The sequence below is a fragment of the Heloderma suspectum genome, chromosome 17 (assembly GCF_057233095.1).
Source record: "Heloderma suspectum isolate Gila_16-S chromosome 17, 16-S_ref, whole genome shotgun sequence".
Classification (NCBI taxonomy): domain Eukaryota; kingdom Metazoa; phylum Chordata; class Lepidosauria; order Squamata; family Helodermatidae; genus Heloderma; species Heloderma suspectum.
This window is the reverse complement of record NC_139474.1, coordinates 6,325,854-6,342,963: the sequence shown is the minus strand read 5'-3', so window position 1 is coordinate 6,342,963 and position 17,110 is coordinate 6,325,854. Positions and strand designations below refer to the sequence as shown.

At 48.1% G+C, this 17,110-nt stretch overlaps 1 protein-coding gene and 1 non-coding gene across 3 annotated transcripts; one reads left to right on the top strand and one right to left on the bottom strand.

The window, feature by feature from the left end:
* Positions 1–1,530: 1,530 nt before the first annotated feature.
* Positions 1,531–1,699, top strand: LOC146334304 (U1 spliceosomal RNA). The gene has a single exon (XR_014786392.1). It is a non-coding gene; the product is annotated as a U1 spliceosomal RNA (small nuclear RNA).
* A 4,092-nt stretch (positions 1,700–5,791) lies between these two features.
* Positions 5,792–12,198, bottom strand: NPAS4 (neuronal PAS domain protein 4). 2 transcript variants are annotated; one of them, XM_084824735.1, is made up of 9 exons: positions 11,335–12,198; positions 10,827–10,978; positions 10,339–10,441; positions 9,549–9,798; positions 9,215–9,324; positions 8,934–9,072; positions 7,549–8,022; positions 6,695–7,467; positions 5,792–6,064 (listed from the first exon to the last, which is right to left on the bottom strand). In XM_084824735.1, the coding sequence occupies exons 1-9, from the start codon at positions 11,507–11,509 to the stop codon at positions 6,036–6,038; spliced, it is 2,205 nt and encodes a 734-aa protein (XP_084680861.1). In that variant the 5' UTR covers positions 11,510–12,198; the 3' UTR covers positions 5,792–6,035. The 2 variants fall into 2 exon arrangements, with proteins under 2 accessions (XP_084680861.1, XP_084680860.1); XM_084824734.1 differs by having other exon boundaries at positions 6,695–8,022.
* Positions 12,199–17,110: the final 4,912 nt, after the last annotated feature.

The window sequence follows — 17,110 nt, the reverse complement described above, 5'->3', positions numbered from 1 at the left end:
CACAGAGTACAAGAGAATAGGTCCCTGCCCCAGAGCGCCTACAATCTGACAATTAGTAGGGAGAACAAAGGGTCAGTGGGAGATTTCACCTCCAGCCTCTCAGGAAGAACATCCTGTTAAGGGGGAGACCAACCTGGCCCCACACATCAGCCAGAGAGGGGGCCACTACAGGGAGCTCGCTTCAGCCCTCCCTGCCAGAAGGGACAGCTGTAAGGACTTTGAAACCAAGAATGAGTACCTGGGTTTTGTTCTTTTCCTCCTCCCCCCCAACCCATTTTCCTTTTGTGTTGTGTCTTTGACATGGCAAACCTGACGACAGGGACTGCCTTATTAATCTTTGTAAGGCGCTGTGCGAGACTTTTTTGGCTGAAGAGTGTGGTGAAGATGCTGCAAATAAATTTGACCCAACAGAAAGAAGGGGTGGTAAATGGGAAGTTGTACTCCAACATATCTGGAAAGCCCCAGGTTTTGCAGAAGTTTGCAGTACTGCATGGGAACTACAAAACACGTTGCAATTAAGTCATGTTCCTCTGCTCCTCACCACCTCATTTTTCAGCCAGCACCAGAATTGCTAAGCAATACACAATATTCCTAACCAGCCACGCCATGCTCTGGTCCTCTTACCTTGCAGTCGGCGCGCCACAACCCTGGGAGGGAGAGAAAGGGAAGTTTTTCTGTCCTTTCATTTTAATTCCCGCCAAATTGAAGTCGAGGGGAGGCAATTGCTCTCTCAGTGTGTACCTTTCTTAACCCAGCAGAGGGCACCAAGGAGTTATGGAATTGGGGGGATTTTGCAAGACCATGCTAGATTTTGCTCCCAGATCTCTCGTCATGGACATTGGCCGAAACCCTTTAAAATTCAGCATCCTGCTCCCACAATGGCCAGCCGGATGCCCCAGTAGGAAACCCACAAGCAGCACATGAGAACAATTCAGCATCTTCTCCCTTTCATCACCAACCAACTTCTGTTGAGAGGCATCCTGTCTCTGACACTGGAGGTAGCTTATAGCCATCAGGACTAGTACCTAGGGTTGCATGGATGTTATAAAATCCGTTCCGTCTGCATTTCAGGGATTGTCAGGTGCTTTTGTTCGTTCATTGACAGAATTGGACTTTTCCCACTTTCCCAAACAAATTCGCACTTGCGAAAATGTGCAAATCCCTCCACACGCAAATCCCTCCAAAGTGTGCATTGTCATGCTTTAGCCTAGGAAGATAATGCACATTTTCAGCCAGAGCTTTTTTATATTACGTATTTTTCTACTACTAAATTTGCGTGAAATTCCGGAAAGTAAAAAAGCTGGTCTGCTACAGAATTTGCAGGTCAGAGTCACAGAAATCTGAATTTATTTGACTCCATCGCGGATTTCTCTAACATCACTACTAATAGCCCTTGCTAGCTTTATCCTCCATGAATTTATCTGAATCCCCTTTTAAAGCCATCAAAGTTGGTGGCCATCAGTGTGAAGAATCTCCTGAATTCAGCTTCGTTGGATAATTCTGGCTTCAAGTGTTATGAGAGAGGGATATGTACTTACCTGGCAGGGGAGACACCATGATCAAGAAAGTGGTTTTCCCAGGGTGAGGTTCATCCATTGCACTCCGGGTGTGCTGACCCCTGCAATTTCCCCCAAATGCGGGAAACCTAATTGCATAATTTGCGGGGACGTGGGGGGGACTGCATTCATGCTTTTTTTCTTGTTGTTCAAAGACTAATAGACTTAGATCTACAGTATCTGAGAACTGCTGCAAATAAAGCTTGTTCTCCATTACCCTGTGCGAAAGATAATAATTTTTAAAATTGCAGAATCACCGCAGTTCCATATCTGTACAGATAAGCTCATTTCCCCACTAGTAACAGCTTTCCCAGGAAGTAGCTCCCGCACATTGATGTCAGTTTAAGGGATGTGTCTTCTTGTGTTACTGGAAGGCTTGCCAGGTTTTTTATGATTTCAATGCAAACTAGGAAAAAAAATATTTTCCTGAGAGAAGGGATCTCATAAATTGTACTTTGTTACTGTACTGGTTTTAACTGTGCTTTATAAGTTTTATATTGACTTTGCTGGTCTGTGACCATAATAAATTCATTCCTTCATTCATGAGAGAAAGAGAGACATGATCCCCCGTGCACTTTCTACACATCATGGATAATTTTATAAACCACCTTGCTGCCATTTTCCCCCCTAACCTAACCCCCCCCACACACACACACGCACACACACACAAATCATTGTAAGCTTTTCCCTGGAAAGCCTTCAGAATACAAACATATGGATAAGCCATTTTATACCAAGTCAGAACCTTCCTCCATCCAGCACAAACTTATCTACACTTATCTACATGCTGTTGCCTTTGAAAAGTGCTCAGTCTTCAGCTGCTCCAGAATGCAGCAGGATGGGAGCTGGTTACAAGGAGCACGAGACTCCCTTGTTACAACAGCTTCGCTGTCTGTTTCTCAGCACAATTCAAAGTGCTGGTTCTGACCTCTAAAGCCCTATATGGCTTGGGACCGGGCTACCTGAAAGAAGGCCTTCTCCCATACGAGCCCACCTGTGTTTTAAGATCTTTGGCAGTGGCACTTGTCTTGGTCCCGCTGTCATCAGAGGCATGTTTGGTGAGGTTGCGAGAAAGGGCCTTCTCAGGGGCCACTCGCAGGCTGTGGAACTCCCTGCTGAGGGAGCTAGGTTGGCTCTCTCTCTTCTGTCCTTCTGCTGGCAGGCAAAGCTGTTTTTATTCAAGCAGGCCTTTCACATGTAAGCTGGCCTGTTGGGTTGGATGCTGTTTTTATTCTTTTATTGTTGTGTTTTTAATGGTGTTTCTAAAGTATTTGTTTTATCATAGAATCATAGAATCGCAGGGTTGGAAGGGGCCTATAAGACCATCGAGTCCACCCCCCTGCTCAATGCAGGAGTCCAGGTCAAAGCCTCCCTGACAGGTGGCTGTCCAGCTTCATCTTGAAGGCCTCCAGTGTGGGAGAGCCCACCACCTCCCTGGCTCATTGGTTCCATTGTCATACTGCTCTAACGGTCAGGAAGTTTTTCCTGATGTTCAGCTGGAATGTGGCTTCCTGTAACTTGAGCCCATGATTCCATGTCCTGCACTCTGGGATGATGGAGAAGAGATCCCAGCCTTCCTCTTGTGACAGCCTTTCAAGTCCTTGAAGAGCGCTCTCCTGTCTCCCCTCAGTCTTCTCTTCTCAAGGCTAAACAGGCCCCGTTCTTTCAGTCTCTCCTCACAGGGCGTTGTTTCCAGCCCCTGATCATCTCCGTTGGCCTTCATGAACCCTCTCCAGTTTGTCTGCACCTTTCTTAAAGTGTGGTGCCCAGAACTGGACACAGTACTCAAGATGATTGTTTTAATTATGTTGTAATTCTAAATGTTGGCTCTTAATGTTGTTAGCTGCCTTGATTACCATTTCCTGGTAGAAAGACGGGGTACAAATAAAACAAACACCCACACACACACACTTTTGGCTGTTCTTCCCCTCAAACATAATGCTTCATGAAATGTCATTTTGTTTTAAAATTCTGTTCATTTCCCCAGCCTGATGAACATTAGATAATGCCGCTTAATGCTGTGCTTTCACCACCATTGCTTTTATTTAAAAAATGCTTCACACTTTTTCATGGTTTCATATTTTACTTTTATTCCAAAGTCTTCATATCAAGACCCAACATAGGGCCAAAAATTTGCACCACACAAACATACATACATACATACATACACATACATATACATATATATATATATATATATATATATATATATATATGACAGAGTTCCACCAATATACATGTCAAGATGCAGTTGTGTTTGTTTTCTAAAATGAAAAAGCAAACCCAGACTTATTTCCTTTTTATACATATATCTATACAAATGTACATCGTTCGTTAATATATATATATTTTACAGCATCCCACACTTCGGCAGTGTGTGAATTTGTAAAAAGGTACAGAGGATTCAATCCTAATACTTGATCGTAGAGAATTCTACACTGAGAGACCACCGCACCACCTCCGAGGGTGGGACGGTGGCACATATTTCAAAAGGACAAAGAAAGAGGAAGGGGGAAAGCACAGATCTCCACGGCCAGAGCCATATATTTTTGTTCAGAACAAAGGCTGGGACAGGCTTTTGGAGAATTCTACAAGCTCTCTTACAAAAGAGTTGGTTAAAAAAAATAACTCATCTAGATAACCACCGATATTTATACCTATAAACATTTGTGTTCCGTACCATCATCTGGATCACTATATCCCCACTACCACACAGCTGCTGTTGGAAGATAGGAAATTGCCTTCTACCAAGTCAGATGTTTGTACCTCAGTGTTGTCTGCACTGAGTGGCAGCAGGAGTTCCTCACGGTTTCAGGCCAGGGCCCTTTCCCAGTTCTAACTGCGCCTGGGACCTCCTGCATGCAAAACAAGTGCTCTACCACTGAGCTACAGCACTTCCCCCATTGCAGGGTGGTTAGGGGGAAGTTTGGGGTTCTAAATAATTATTGACGGCGATCATCATGATCGCCATAATCATAATAATTCCCAAGTAGCGCACGCTGTAATCTTATCTACGGCAGATCCTGCTGTTAACAGGCAACGCTTTGGTTTGACCAGAACAGATGAGATTATTTGATGAGCAAAACATTATTTGTTTTTAAAGGAATTTTGCTGAAAGCCAAAGGGGGCGGGGGCACATTTGGGGAGGCTAGGACTGACAGAGATCACAAGGTCAAGATTGCCAGTCCATGGATTAAAAGGAACTGCAACGTTCAAAGGCCGCCTTTGGAGTGAACCTGCCCCCATCAGGCTGCAAGAATTCTGTTTGTCTTCACACTCTGGCTCAACCTTCCCCACTCTGGTGCCCTCCAGATGTTTTGGACTATAACTCCCATCACATCCTGGGAGTTGTAGTCCCACACATCTAGGGGGCACCAGTTTCAGGAAAGCTGGATTATGGTGTACCGAGAGGAATTCAGGAACGGAGCCCAGACGCCTCCTTGGTTGCAGTCATGGCGTTGTAGTTGCAGCCACACCAGCACCGCTCTCGGGCTTGTTTTAAAGCCGTCCTTTGATTAGCCGCTCATTGTGTCTGCAACACTTAAATGCCGGTGATCTTCTCTGTCAGGCCTGGCCCTTCCCCAAGCAAGGAAGTGGGTCAGATGGGTGGTTAACACAGGTGGTCATAGAACTAGAAATGGGGAACGCCGCAATCCTATGCATCTCGACCCGGGAGGAAGCCCCATTGGGTTCAATGGGGCTTCCTCCCCTGTAAGTGGGTTTAGAATTGCAGCCTACATCTCCCAGAGGAGTTCCAAGAAACAAAAAGAGGAACAGGAGGAAAAGGGGGAGAAGGATAAGGAGGTGGAGAAGGGGGAGAAGGAGGAAGAGGAGAATCTCTTCCAAAATGGGCTGAAATCTGAATTTGAAGACTTCTTTGTGAACAGAAATGCAACTGACAAGAGAACAGCAGCCAGGAAAAAAGGAAATAAAATAAAATATCACAGCACCAGCCATAGGCCCATACTATAGTAGGTTCTAGTACCACCTACACTTTCTGTTGTCTTGGGGGGGCAGATTGGAAGAGGAGGAATCCCCAAACCGTGCGCCAGCTGGCTCCGCAGTCGCTTCGCTCCAACGCTGTGTTGAATGGCTGTTGGGAGCAGCCTGGCGCAAGACCCCGCCTCGGATTTCTTCGTAAATTACATACGAGATTACTCACTACGAGTGAATACAGTAACATGTGTAAGTCCACTTACAACGGTCCTTCCCTTAGCTCGGATCAGCTAGCCTAGCTTCGATGTCTCAGAATCAAGATATATATATATATATATATATATATATACTCGCTTTTGTTATTTTGTGTTAAAAAAACCAACAACAAAAAGTCTTTCTCCCCCCAAAAAACCCCGTTCCCGGGATGATTGGCATGACATCCTTTCGCTTCATCCTGACAGCGTTTCCCAGGGGGTTCAGTGGAAGAAGGTCCTTGGGATATGACAATATGCCATACTCGGAGAAGTAAGTCACAGACTTATTTCAAAACGAAGGGTCACTTTCGCTTCCATCTGTAGGAAGAGACACAAAGCCAAGAGCGAGGGGGTTAGCGGACAGCAAGCCTTCTCCCGCGATTAACCTGACTGCACGTTTTCAGATTCACCTTCGCAGCCATATGGGCTAGAAACTTATTTTCGAAAGAGGAATGGGGTCTGGGATTTTACGCCCAAACAAAATGGTACAGCATGGTTGCAGGAGACCAAAATATCTACGGAAGGGGTGTTGAAAGTCTTTCAGCCGAGGGCCGAATGCCAAGCTCTCGGGGGCCACATTCCAGTGGTGGGTGGGGATGGAGGCAAAAGGGGAGGGGCCAAAAATACCAGCCAATTGTAGCTTAAACCTCTTCCTGCCAGGAACTAAGCTTTAGGAGAGGCATCACAACCTTTTAGAAATGCAGAGGACGTTGCACAAAAGCTGGGAACTACCAAACAATCGGTATTTGGGGAGAATCCATCTAGCTCTGTATTTTCTACTTTGACTGAGAGCAGCTTTCAGGGGGATCCCCCCCTCCCCAAGCCCTACTTGGAGATGCCAGGGATCAAACCCGGGACCTTCTACACACCACTGGCTGACGACCCTTTGCTAAACCACAGCATCCCTTTTCCCCGCTGGCCACGTCAGGCCTGATCACCCCTGCTTACCTTCATGGAAGCCTTCTTGCATGTGGCTCTGGAGTTGATACAACTCATCTAACCCGTCACAGGGAGAGTTTGAGGCACGTGTCTCAAAGGCTGTTTCGTAGGAGGTCAGTTCTTCCAAAAAGCATCGCTCGTCTGGAGGCAGCTCCATACTGGGCGAGGGAGCCAAGGCCTCTTGGCTCCTCTCTTCGGTGTCCAAGCCGATTGGACTACTGACATTCCCACCGCAGAACTGGTGGTGAGGGCCCCTCACACCTGGGCCACCTTTCTCGAACAGAGAAGCGGACAGGTCTTGGAGAAGGGTCTCGAGCGCAGCCTCTCCTAGGAGATCGTCCTCCGGGCAGGCCAGCAAGGAGAAGTCGGCACTCCTCCAGTCCTTGGGAGGCTGGATGTCCAGACACGGTCCGGGCATGATGCCCGGAGCAGAACTGTCGAGGGCCACCTGGCCAAGCTCCCTGGAAGCCACAGAGCTGAAGGCCTCGGCCAGGCTGCTGATTTGCTGGGCCAGCAGTTCGATCTCGCACTTCTCTTTTTCAGAATATCTGAAGAAGGTTTGCTTGATGGGCGAGGCCTCCGGAGTCAGGATCCCCTCGGGCACCATGGGCACATCTATATAGAGGGGCCCCCGGATCTCCGGAAGGGTCATCACGGTACAGTCCCCACTACTGGGGCTGTCCGGGGTAGGGGGTAACTTCTCATAGAGAGCACTGCATTGTTCTTGGGAGTAGAACAGCTCGGAGGTGGTGGTGACAGTGGTGGTTGTGGAGGGGGGGACGCTGGCGGTCGGGCCGGCGGTCGGGGTGGCTGTCAGGGGCGGTGTGGTGGTCAGGGCAGAGGGGGCAGAGCTGGGAGCATACGGCTCCTGGGCACCAAACAGGAAGGCAGAAGCCTGATGGGGAGTATAGGGAGGGGTGCAGGAAAAGTCTTTGGAGGAGGAGCCGCTAAGGTTGTCCCTCCTTAAAGTCTGTTCGTAGCCCGTCGGGAAGATCATGTAACTGAACGCCGGGCCTTTGCCGAGAAGGCTGAGCGTGGAGCCCGGAGTGGCTTCCTCTGCAGAGGAGATATTCCCAGGCTCTGTTGCCTCCCGGGCCAGACCAGCAGCAGAGGTCTCCGTGAACACCGTGGGGCATTCCACACCGCTGAAATCGAACGACGGCGTGACGATGGTGCCGGTCGGGGTGCCAGCCACAGGCGTGAAGACTTGGTCAGGGCTGGACAGCTGCCCTGGAGACAGCAGGCCTTCCAGGAAAGCAGGCGTACTTCCGAGGGCGTAAGCCACCTGGGTTTCTTCTGCCGACAGCTGCTGCTTGAGACACCAGGCTTCCGAATCACTGTGAAGAGTTAAAGGAGGGGAAGTGAAATGACTGTCCAAGCCTCAATGAAGCAGAAATGCAAAGAAAGACCATCCCTCCATAGCTCGGCCTCCCCTTCTTTAATTGTAAAACGCTGGACTGTAAACTCCTTGAACTGTGATAGCAGTCCTGCTGGATCAGACCAAGGGTCCATCTAGTCCAGCATTTTGTTTACACAGTGGCCAACCAGCTGCCTATGGGAAACAGATCAGGAGCGGGGAGCCTGTGGCAACCTTCAGATGTTTGGGCCTAAAATTCCCATCATCCTTCACCATTGGCTATGCTGGCTAAGGCTGAGGGGAGTTGTAGGCCCAAAAATCTGGATGGCTGCAAGTTGCCCACTCCTGCGCTAGTTGTTATGTCTTTAACATACCTAATGTAGTGGTGATGAATAAATCTTGCACAGTCGGGGCCTTCCTGATCCCCAGCTTTCAACATACCTAGCCACATTCCCACACTGCCCTCTCAACTATCACCAGGAGCAGGTGTACTGGGGGAGAGGAGAGGGGGAAGCATTCCACCAGCTTTGCTGAAAAACTACCTCATTTTTTTCCCTCTTCCCTCCCCACCCCTTTTTCCTTGTGTGTCGTGTCTTTTTAGATTGTGAGCCTGTGGGGCAGGGGCTGTCTTGTTGAACTGATTATACCTAGGCAGCTCTGGGAGCCTTTTTTAGCTGAGGAGCAGCATAAAAAGACTTCGAATAAACAAATAAATTCCCTCCACCTCGCTTCAAGGACAAACTGGCCTCTTAGCTGGCAACTGAACAACCCTGAAGGCAGGACTCTAATGAAAGCAATGGAGGCAAACCTTGACAGTTCTATCTACGGTAAACTTATTAAGAAGGAATAAGTCCTTCAGAGAGAGTCAGAGACAAGTTTCTTCATATCTACCTGATGATATAGTTGTGGCAAGTGATGGGAACGTCAACGTTCTCCAGGTGGAGCAGCGAATATATCCATATCCAGTTCATGCCATCTTTGGTTTGGAGTCGGATGACCATTTCAGCCCGAGTTTCACTCGTGTCACCCACTGGAGAAAGAAACACAGCAGAAAAGATTAGACGACTGAGCCCATCAAAAGAAGAAGCTCTGCAATATCTGGTCTTTTTTTTTCTAGGCACAGGAAAGGCGATGGTGGGATTGGGCAATCAAACAGCTTATAAGATACTCACACAGCCTATAATGCTGGGCTGACGCATGGCTGAGATCTTCCGGGTGGATGAGACTGTACCACGACTTGCAGAAGAGTTCACTTTTCTCAAAACCCAAATGGAAAATCACGCTACAAAAAGTTGCAAAGGGAGAGAGGGATCAGTGCTTTGAAGCCACATGGGTTAGGCTGGCCAACTAACAGATTCTCCATTTGCTAGGGACAGACTGCTCCTGCTATTAGGCCAAATCAGTGGCCTGACTCTCTGTATTTGTTCCAAGACCCTCCTCCAACTCTTCCATATTCGTATTCCCTGCAAGCTCCTAACACTCCACATTCCCAGCACACCTCCTCACCTCTCAGAGATATCCACAATGGCCAGGTCTTTTGTGTGGCGACTCTCAAAAGAAGATAAGAAGAAAGAGTTCAGGCTGATTCTGGGTTTGGGGTCCAGAGGGGTGCAGAAGGCAGTGAAGACTGGATTGGTGGACCAGTAAGAGCCAGGCGGAGGTTGGTGGAATCTCCCTCGGATAAGGACCAGCTTGTTCCCCGCACTTTGCCGCCGGATTGTCTTGGAAGTGTTGAAATGGCAGCGGAAGAGTCGGTCTGAAGTTGTAAAAAAAAGAAGGACATTGAGAGATCAGAAATCAGCTGTTATATATTCACACCACTGAGCCATCACTAGCAGAAAGCATGAAATAATTCTATTCTCCTAGGCAAGCTACCGTCATTTTTACATGGCATACGTTTCTAGGCTTCAGTATTTGGTTTCTAAAAAAAAAAGCACCAGGGTCTGAACCTTCCTCAAACCAGGGAAAAAGCCCTTTCCTCTAAACCCCCAAGAGGCTGGCTTTGGTTGCTCCATGGTGTGGGGAAGGCAGTCTGTACATACTCAAAGGCCCTCTCATTTCTGTTATTACCATGTCCCAGTGCTGGGCCCAAGGCCTTAAAACATGTTTCTGGAGCTGAGCCATTATGATCCTTTGCTTGAATTAAGCCTTGCTCAGCATCATTCTCTTTCTAACACATGCTGGTCAACTTTTCATCAGCCACCTCCCTAGTTTAGAGTCCTTCTACAGCTACATTTCCTCACCCCCCCCCTTAAATGTCACAGAGCAAGACCCAATTTTAGAAAGCAACACCTACCGGTATCTGTCGGGGAAGGCAGTGCCAGCTGGTTCCTCATCACAAAGTGGTCTGCCGCATCAATAATATCATAGATGCTGTCTCCTTGGGCGACCAGATCCACCTGTGAGATAAAAGAGAGGGATTCCAGGTGAGGTTGACAAAGTAGCTCCAATCTTAAGCACCCCTAATATCAGAATTGCTAGCATCCCAAAAAGGGCCTAAACTCCAACCAACATTCCTGGGCAGATAAATAACTGATATTAGCACATCCAGGAAGATGACTCAAGGCTGTAGATGAATTGTTTGTATTATGAGGATCATAGGATTAATTTAATGAGCATTGGAGTCTGAAACAATGGATACACACACACACACACACACACATACACAAACATACAGTTATTGTTCAACTAAGTACTTGCCCAAAGGGTTATTCTATTTCCCCATTTTATAGTAAACACATCTCTTTCTCTCTCCCTCTCCTCCCAAGCCTGTGAAATACATACCATGGAGTGCCCCAGGTGTTCAGCAACATTCTCCGACACATAGATGAGTTTGCCTTCTCCGGTGAAGGCTAGAAGGAAGCCTGGAAGCGTCTGCATGAAATCTTCCAAGTCCTGGGAAGAAAGCAAGCTCTCCAAGCCTTCCAGAGCTGCACCTGTTGAGGAAGGGGTGGAAGGGGGGGGTAGAAATTAGCCGTTTTTAAAAAGCTCCCTCTTCACATCCAATACAACACACAGTCGCTTCAGCACCAGGGACAGCAACGCTTGCCGTCCTCCCTCCATAAAGGGCTGCGAGGCTGTTTCAGAACCATGGACAGCTTCCCCTCGCTTGTCATCTAATAAGCCTCCATTGGAGTTTCAGCACCTGTTGAGTTCCACCAACCCAAACATGGAGTGACCCTTTCGGAGGGCAAATCCCTCTCCCAACTTTAGGGTCGTCCCCCCCAACACACACACACATCCTGGTGCCTCCTGCCTTCCCTCCCTGCCCCCGAACTCTTCCGATAACTACCTTTGGAGAAGAAGATGGATTTCCGAGTGTAGATGCACGCCAGCGACATGATGTGGAGGTACGACAGCCGGAGTTTATCCCCCTCTGCGATGGGCAACAAGTCTTTCAGGTTCCTGATCTCCGCATTGATTTGGTCCCGCCGTGCCTTGGAGGCTCCCTTCGTGGACCGGTACATCTCGGCTCGCGAAGATCCGTGAGGCTAGCGCTCCTCCGTCTCTGCTCTCTCTCTGTCTCTCTGAAGTCTGCCTGTGGATCTGTTTGAGAGCCCCTGCCTGCTTTCCATCTTTTATAGGCTGCTGGGAGTGTGGGCACTTCCATGTTAAGGAAAGTGGGGCGGGAAGATTTCTTCAGATCAATGGAGGGACATGGCTGCAGAGCTCTCTTCCCCCTCCCTTCCTTGGGCTTGGGGGAACCCTACGTCACTGGCTCCTGAATGACGTGGTGAGGAAAGGGGGGGGGAGCGGAGGAGGCTGCCAAAGAAACACTGCACCGAATTAGGAGATGAAGCAGACAGAAGAGACTTGACTGTTGGAAACACATCTTGGTATAGTCTGAGTCCGACTCTTCCCTCCCTCTTTCCCTCCCAGACTTAGATATTCAGTCTAGCACTGGAGTTTCTCTTTTCTCTCATCCCTTCCTTCTCACAAAAAGGGCTTGCTGACTCTCAGCTCCTCATGTACCTATCCATTTTTGCTTTTTAATGTTTCCTTCCTTCCTTCCTTCCTTCCTTCCTTCCTTCCTTCCTTCCTTCCTTCCTTTCCTTCTTTCTTTTTCTCCTTCACAAAACTGTACACCTGGTATAGTGAATCTTTTCTACACACATTTTCTTTTCCTCCCTTCCTTCCTTCCTTCCTTCCTTCCTTCCTTCCTCCCTCCCTCCCTCCCTCCCTCCCTCCCTCCCTCCCTCCCCTTTTTCCTGACCCTTCCCCCCACTCTCTTTTACACACACACACACACACACAGAATATGTACCTGTCAAATCTCTTCACTGCTGCACTAAAAACAGAAAACCAAGGAGAAAAGGCGATGTGAAAATCAAGGCGTTACACCCGAATTGTATGAAAAGCAGCTCTGAACTGCCATTTCAAAAAGGTGTGTTTGTATTGTGCTTTAAGCCTGGCTCTCTTTCATCTCTATATCTTTGTGTTTATTTCTCTGAGTGTAGTCTTATTTTAGTGGCTTTAAGAAAATGTTCCTTATGTGGTCTCATAAAAATACAAACATTGATTTGCAACAACAAAAGAACATTCCAAGCTGTTTTCTTTTTTCTTACTTACTTTTCTTTCCCCCACCCCTTCCTTTTCGTAACATATTTTGACTGATGCTTTTTTTCTCTCTCTCCCCCTTCTTTTTAGTAAAGAAAAACTTGTGCTAAGCACACCTTTATATAGGATTTCTCTCCAGGAATTCTGACTTCTCTCCCATAGAGCAAACAGTACTGGGTGAGTTCTTCTTTTCTTTTTTTAACTTCCTCAAAAAATAAATAATTAAGTCAGGCCATAAATAACACTTGCCTATGTTGAAGGCCAAAAATAGGCTTTGGGGTGGGGGAGGGATGCCCTTTTTTTGGCTTCATGGTTGCCTGAGCAACTGAAGGAAAAATGACAGTTCTCTGTCTCCCATTCTGGGGTGGGGTGGGGGTTTTCTTCGCAGAGGTAACCTAAATTAGGTAGCTTGCTTTTGCATAATCTCTCACTCCATATAAGGGAAGAAAGCTGAGATGGTGGGAGGCAAATAACTCTCGGCAGTCTGCACCAGTTTGGGAGCTGCTGAGGGATGGCCCTTCCAGGTTGTACTTCTTTGGGATGGGCACTGAAGCTGCAAAGAAGAAAACCTGCTGGACTATGTCCCAAGGGATACTGTGCCTGTTTGCTTGCTTTCTCTTAATCTTCTTGGATTTAGTGCTTTGTATTTAAAAAAACGCACAGGTGAGGGGGGAGGCAGTGCTGAAATAGCTCCAGTCATGAAGCAGGATTTGACACTGTTACGCAATTATAGCTTTCTGCAATGCAGACAGCCTGTTTATGCAATCGAGTTACCCTGATATAACAACTCCTGGAAAAGTTCATTTGAGCTCTGATGGATATACATGTTCAAGGTGTGTGTGTGTGTGTGTGTGTGTGTGTAAAATCAGAACCTGAAGTGATCTGCAAGAGATTCCACAAGCCCTTCCAAGATCACAAACCCCTCTCAGGATAAGTGATCAATAGTAGCAGAATATGTCTCCCTGATTGCAGAGCTGGTTGGAGGGCAGAGTTCCTTAGAGAGACACAGTGACCTGGGAATGACCTGGGAAAGTCAGCAAACCTGATATTGACATCCTTTGGCTGTAAAGATAAGAACTATTGACCTGGGATAATGATCCTGAGCGGACAACTGTACGTCAGCCTCCCGCAAGCAGATCTCTTGGACTGCAGCTTCCATCATTCCCAGCCATCGTCCAGTACATCTGGGCGGGACCAGGTTGGGGAAGGCTGCTGTACAAAGCGACTGTGTCTCCATGACGGCTTGGATTTCTCTGATGGCCTTTTAGGGCAAGACGTCAACCAGAGGGATGTGCAGAGTACTGGCTTTAGTGGGAGAATCCCAGTAAGTCAGGGCTAAGGAACCACTTTCAGACCACGGGCTAAATTACGTTTCAGAGAAGGTCCCGGGGGAACCTTTTCCAGAGGGAAAAGAGGAGGGGTCAAAGATACAAAAGTTTATACTAGCAAATTGTAGCTTAAAGCTCTTATTCCCAGTAGCTTGTCCTTAGGAGAGGCATTTTAACCTTTTAGAATGGGAGAAACAGGGCGGGGAGAGCCAGGAAACCACTCAACGCTTGGTGGGTGAGGGAAAGGGGACGTGGCCATCTGGAAAACCTAGGAGGGACAGATTTCAGCTCCTGGCCAGAGATGCAGAACCCCTGCAGTACGGTTTTCCCCTTCTGTGAGGCTCATTGACAAAAAGGCAATTGTCCATGAAAGAACAGCTACTACTAAAGATCACCCAGCAGTACAGGTTTCAAGCAGCTGCCTCATGTTTCTGATGTGTTTATTTGTTAGCCCTTGTTTGTACAGGGTGTTGCCATCGCTGTAAATTGTAAATGCTCACCAAACCCTTTTGCGGTATCAGTTCTGGGGTGCACACATACACCCCCCCTTCCGTTTACACAGGAAGCTGTACCGGATCAGACCCTTGGTCCATCTGGCCCAGGATTGCCAAGAAGGGCTGGCAGCAGCGGCTCTCCAGTGTTTCAGATGCCAGGGATCAAACTTGGGACCTCCTGCATGCAAAGCAAGTGCTCTTATCACTGAGCTATGGTCGTTCACCTGCAAAGAAAGTTCCCCGTCCTCACGGTTCTGAATAAAGGCCTGATTTTATTTGTTTATTGCATTTATATCCCGCCTTTTTTCCTCTTGCAAGGAACCCAAGGCGGCTTACATTCTCCTCCTCCTCCTCTCCATTTTATCCTCACAACACCAGCCCTGTGAGGTGGGTTGAGCTGAGAGTCTATGACTGGCCCAAAGTCACCCAGGGAGCTTCCATGGCTGAGTGGGGACTGGAACCTGGATCTCCCAGCTCCCAGTCCAGCACTCTCACCACTACACCACATAGGAAGCCACCTTCCACTGAGTCAGACCTTTGGTCCACCTAGCCCAGTATTGTTGACACGGACTGGCAGCAGCAGCTCTCCAGAGTTTCAGGCAGGAGTTTTTCCAGCCCTACTGGAGAGGCTGGGGATCGAACCCGGGACCTTCGGCATGCAAAGCAGGTGCTCTTATCACTGAGCTACAATCCTTCACCTAAAAAGAAAGTTCCCAGTCCGCATGGTTCTGAATAAAGGCCTGATTTAATAGAAACAAAGGAAACAGCTGTATACTGATTCAGACCCTTGGTCCGCCTAGCCCAGTATTGTTGATACTGACTGGCAGCAGCGGCTCTCCGGGGTTTCAGGCAGGAGCTTTTTAAGCCCTACCTGGAGAGGCAGGGGATCGAACCTGGGACCTCCTGCATGCAAAGCAGGTGTTCTGCCAATGCAGTATTTTGCTAAGCATGAGAACTCTCAGACTGGACCAATTCGTGGAGAAGGATCTGGCCATTGAGGGACCTGAGAGTTAAGTGGACCCTTGGAGTAGAAGATGCTGGGGACAAGCCACAGAGGAGGGAGGTCTCTTTCATGTCGGTGGGCATCAAGGCACCTGTCTCCCTGCTATTGCAAAGAGAATTCCAGGGGCTTGACGGACCATTTTGCCCACTTGCCCAAAGCCACTCGCAAAGGGAAGTGGACCCATGGCCAAAGGGGATGGAGCCAAAATACCAAAAAATACCAGCCTATCATAGCTTCAAGCTCTTACTGCCGGGAATGAAGCCTCAGGAGAGGCATTTCATCCCTTTAGGATGGGGAGGAAACTGCACAAAGGCTGGGAAACCTCCAAACAATTGGTGACTGGGAGAAAAGGGGTGAGGCTGGGGGAAGAAGGGTTACCACCTTGGGAACCCCAGAGGTTAGGACTGGGACTCATGGCCAGCCAGATTTGTCTTCTGGGCCTAAGGTTGCCCACCTCTGCTGTATAGGATGATGGGGAAAGGAAAAAAGAGAAAGGGAAGAGAGGAAGGAAAGAGGAAGGATTTGAAAAACAAGGATGAAGGGGCAGGGAGAAAGGAAATGAATCCACTGTGTTTCGCTGTTCTTCTTTTAGTAACATGATGCTATAAATAAGCAGTGGGACATCCCTGTTTTTCGTTTGGGGATGTTTCTTGCCAGCGGCCTGTTTCCTTGAGATGGGCTCTTTTCCAAAGCACCACAGCTGGCTGCTCTCCTCCCCACACAGTGCTGAGCTTTGCAACTTGAGTGGACTAGCAATAGCAGAGGTCTGAGGAACAGGCCAGCTGGGTCGACCCAGAGCCCAGGCGGCTGTTCGAGAGAAAGTGTGGCTAAGCAGGGGTGTGGCTAAGCACTAAAGATTTGAGGCCCAGGCTCACAGGCCACAAATGTGCATGGCATTTGCATACATCAATTTAAATGTATATACGCAAATGTAGAAAGAGTTATTAGGATTTATTGACATTCCACAGGAGGCAAAGTCAGGCAATTCATTTCAAATCATCTTGAATAAAATAAATACTTCAATTAATTTGCATCCTGCCCCCAGGTCATCCCAAACCAAAGGAAAATGCCCCCCCCTGCGATTGATTCCCGTGCAGGGAGAGATTTGGGGGAGGGGGCTGTTGCAGCATGTGGGGAGGGGAGAGTTAACCTTTCCCACCTAACCTGCAGTCCCCCTAAAAAATTGTTCCTTGCATGTAGTGGAGGCTGGTGGCTCCAATTTTGGTGAATCTGTTTTGGGGATAGGGCTCAGCACCTTGGATAGCTCCTTTAGAGTTCTGGCTGGTTCTGACTGAAACCCAGAATGGATTCACAGCCCCACCAAAATCAGAGTCCCCAGCTTGCACTGCTTGCATAGCTATTAAGGCACACTCAGGACCGTAGGGAATAGATCTCAGTACGAATCCAAGGCAAACCATTCAACATCACAGTAATTCAAGTCTATGCCCCAACCACTGAGGCCGAAGAAGCTGAGGTTGATCGGTTCTATGAAGACCTACAACACCTTCTAGAACTAACACCAAAAAAAGATGTCCTCTTCATCATAGGGGATTGGAATGCTAAAGTAGGAAGTCAAGAAATCACTGGGATAACAGGCAGGCATGGCCTTGGTGTACAAAATGAAGCAGGACAAAAGCTAATAGAATTTTGCCAAGAGAACACGCTGATCATAGCAAACACTCTTTT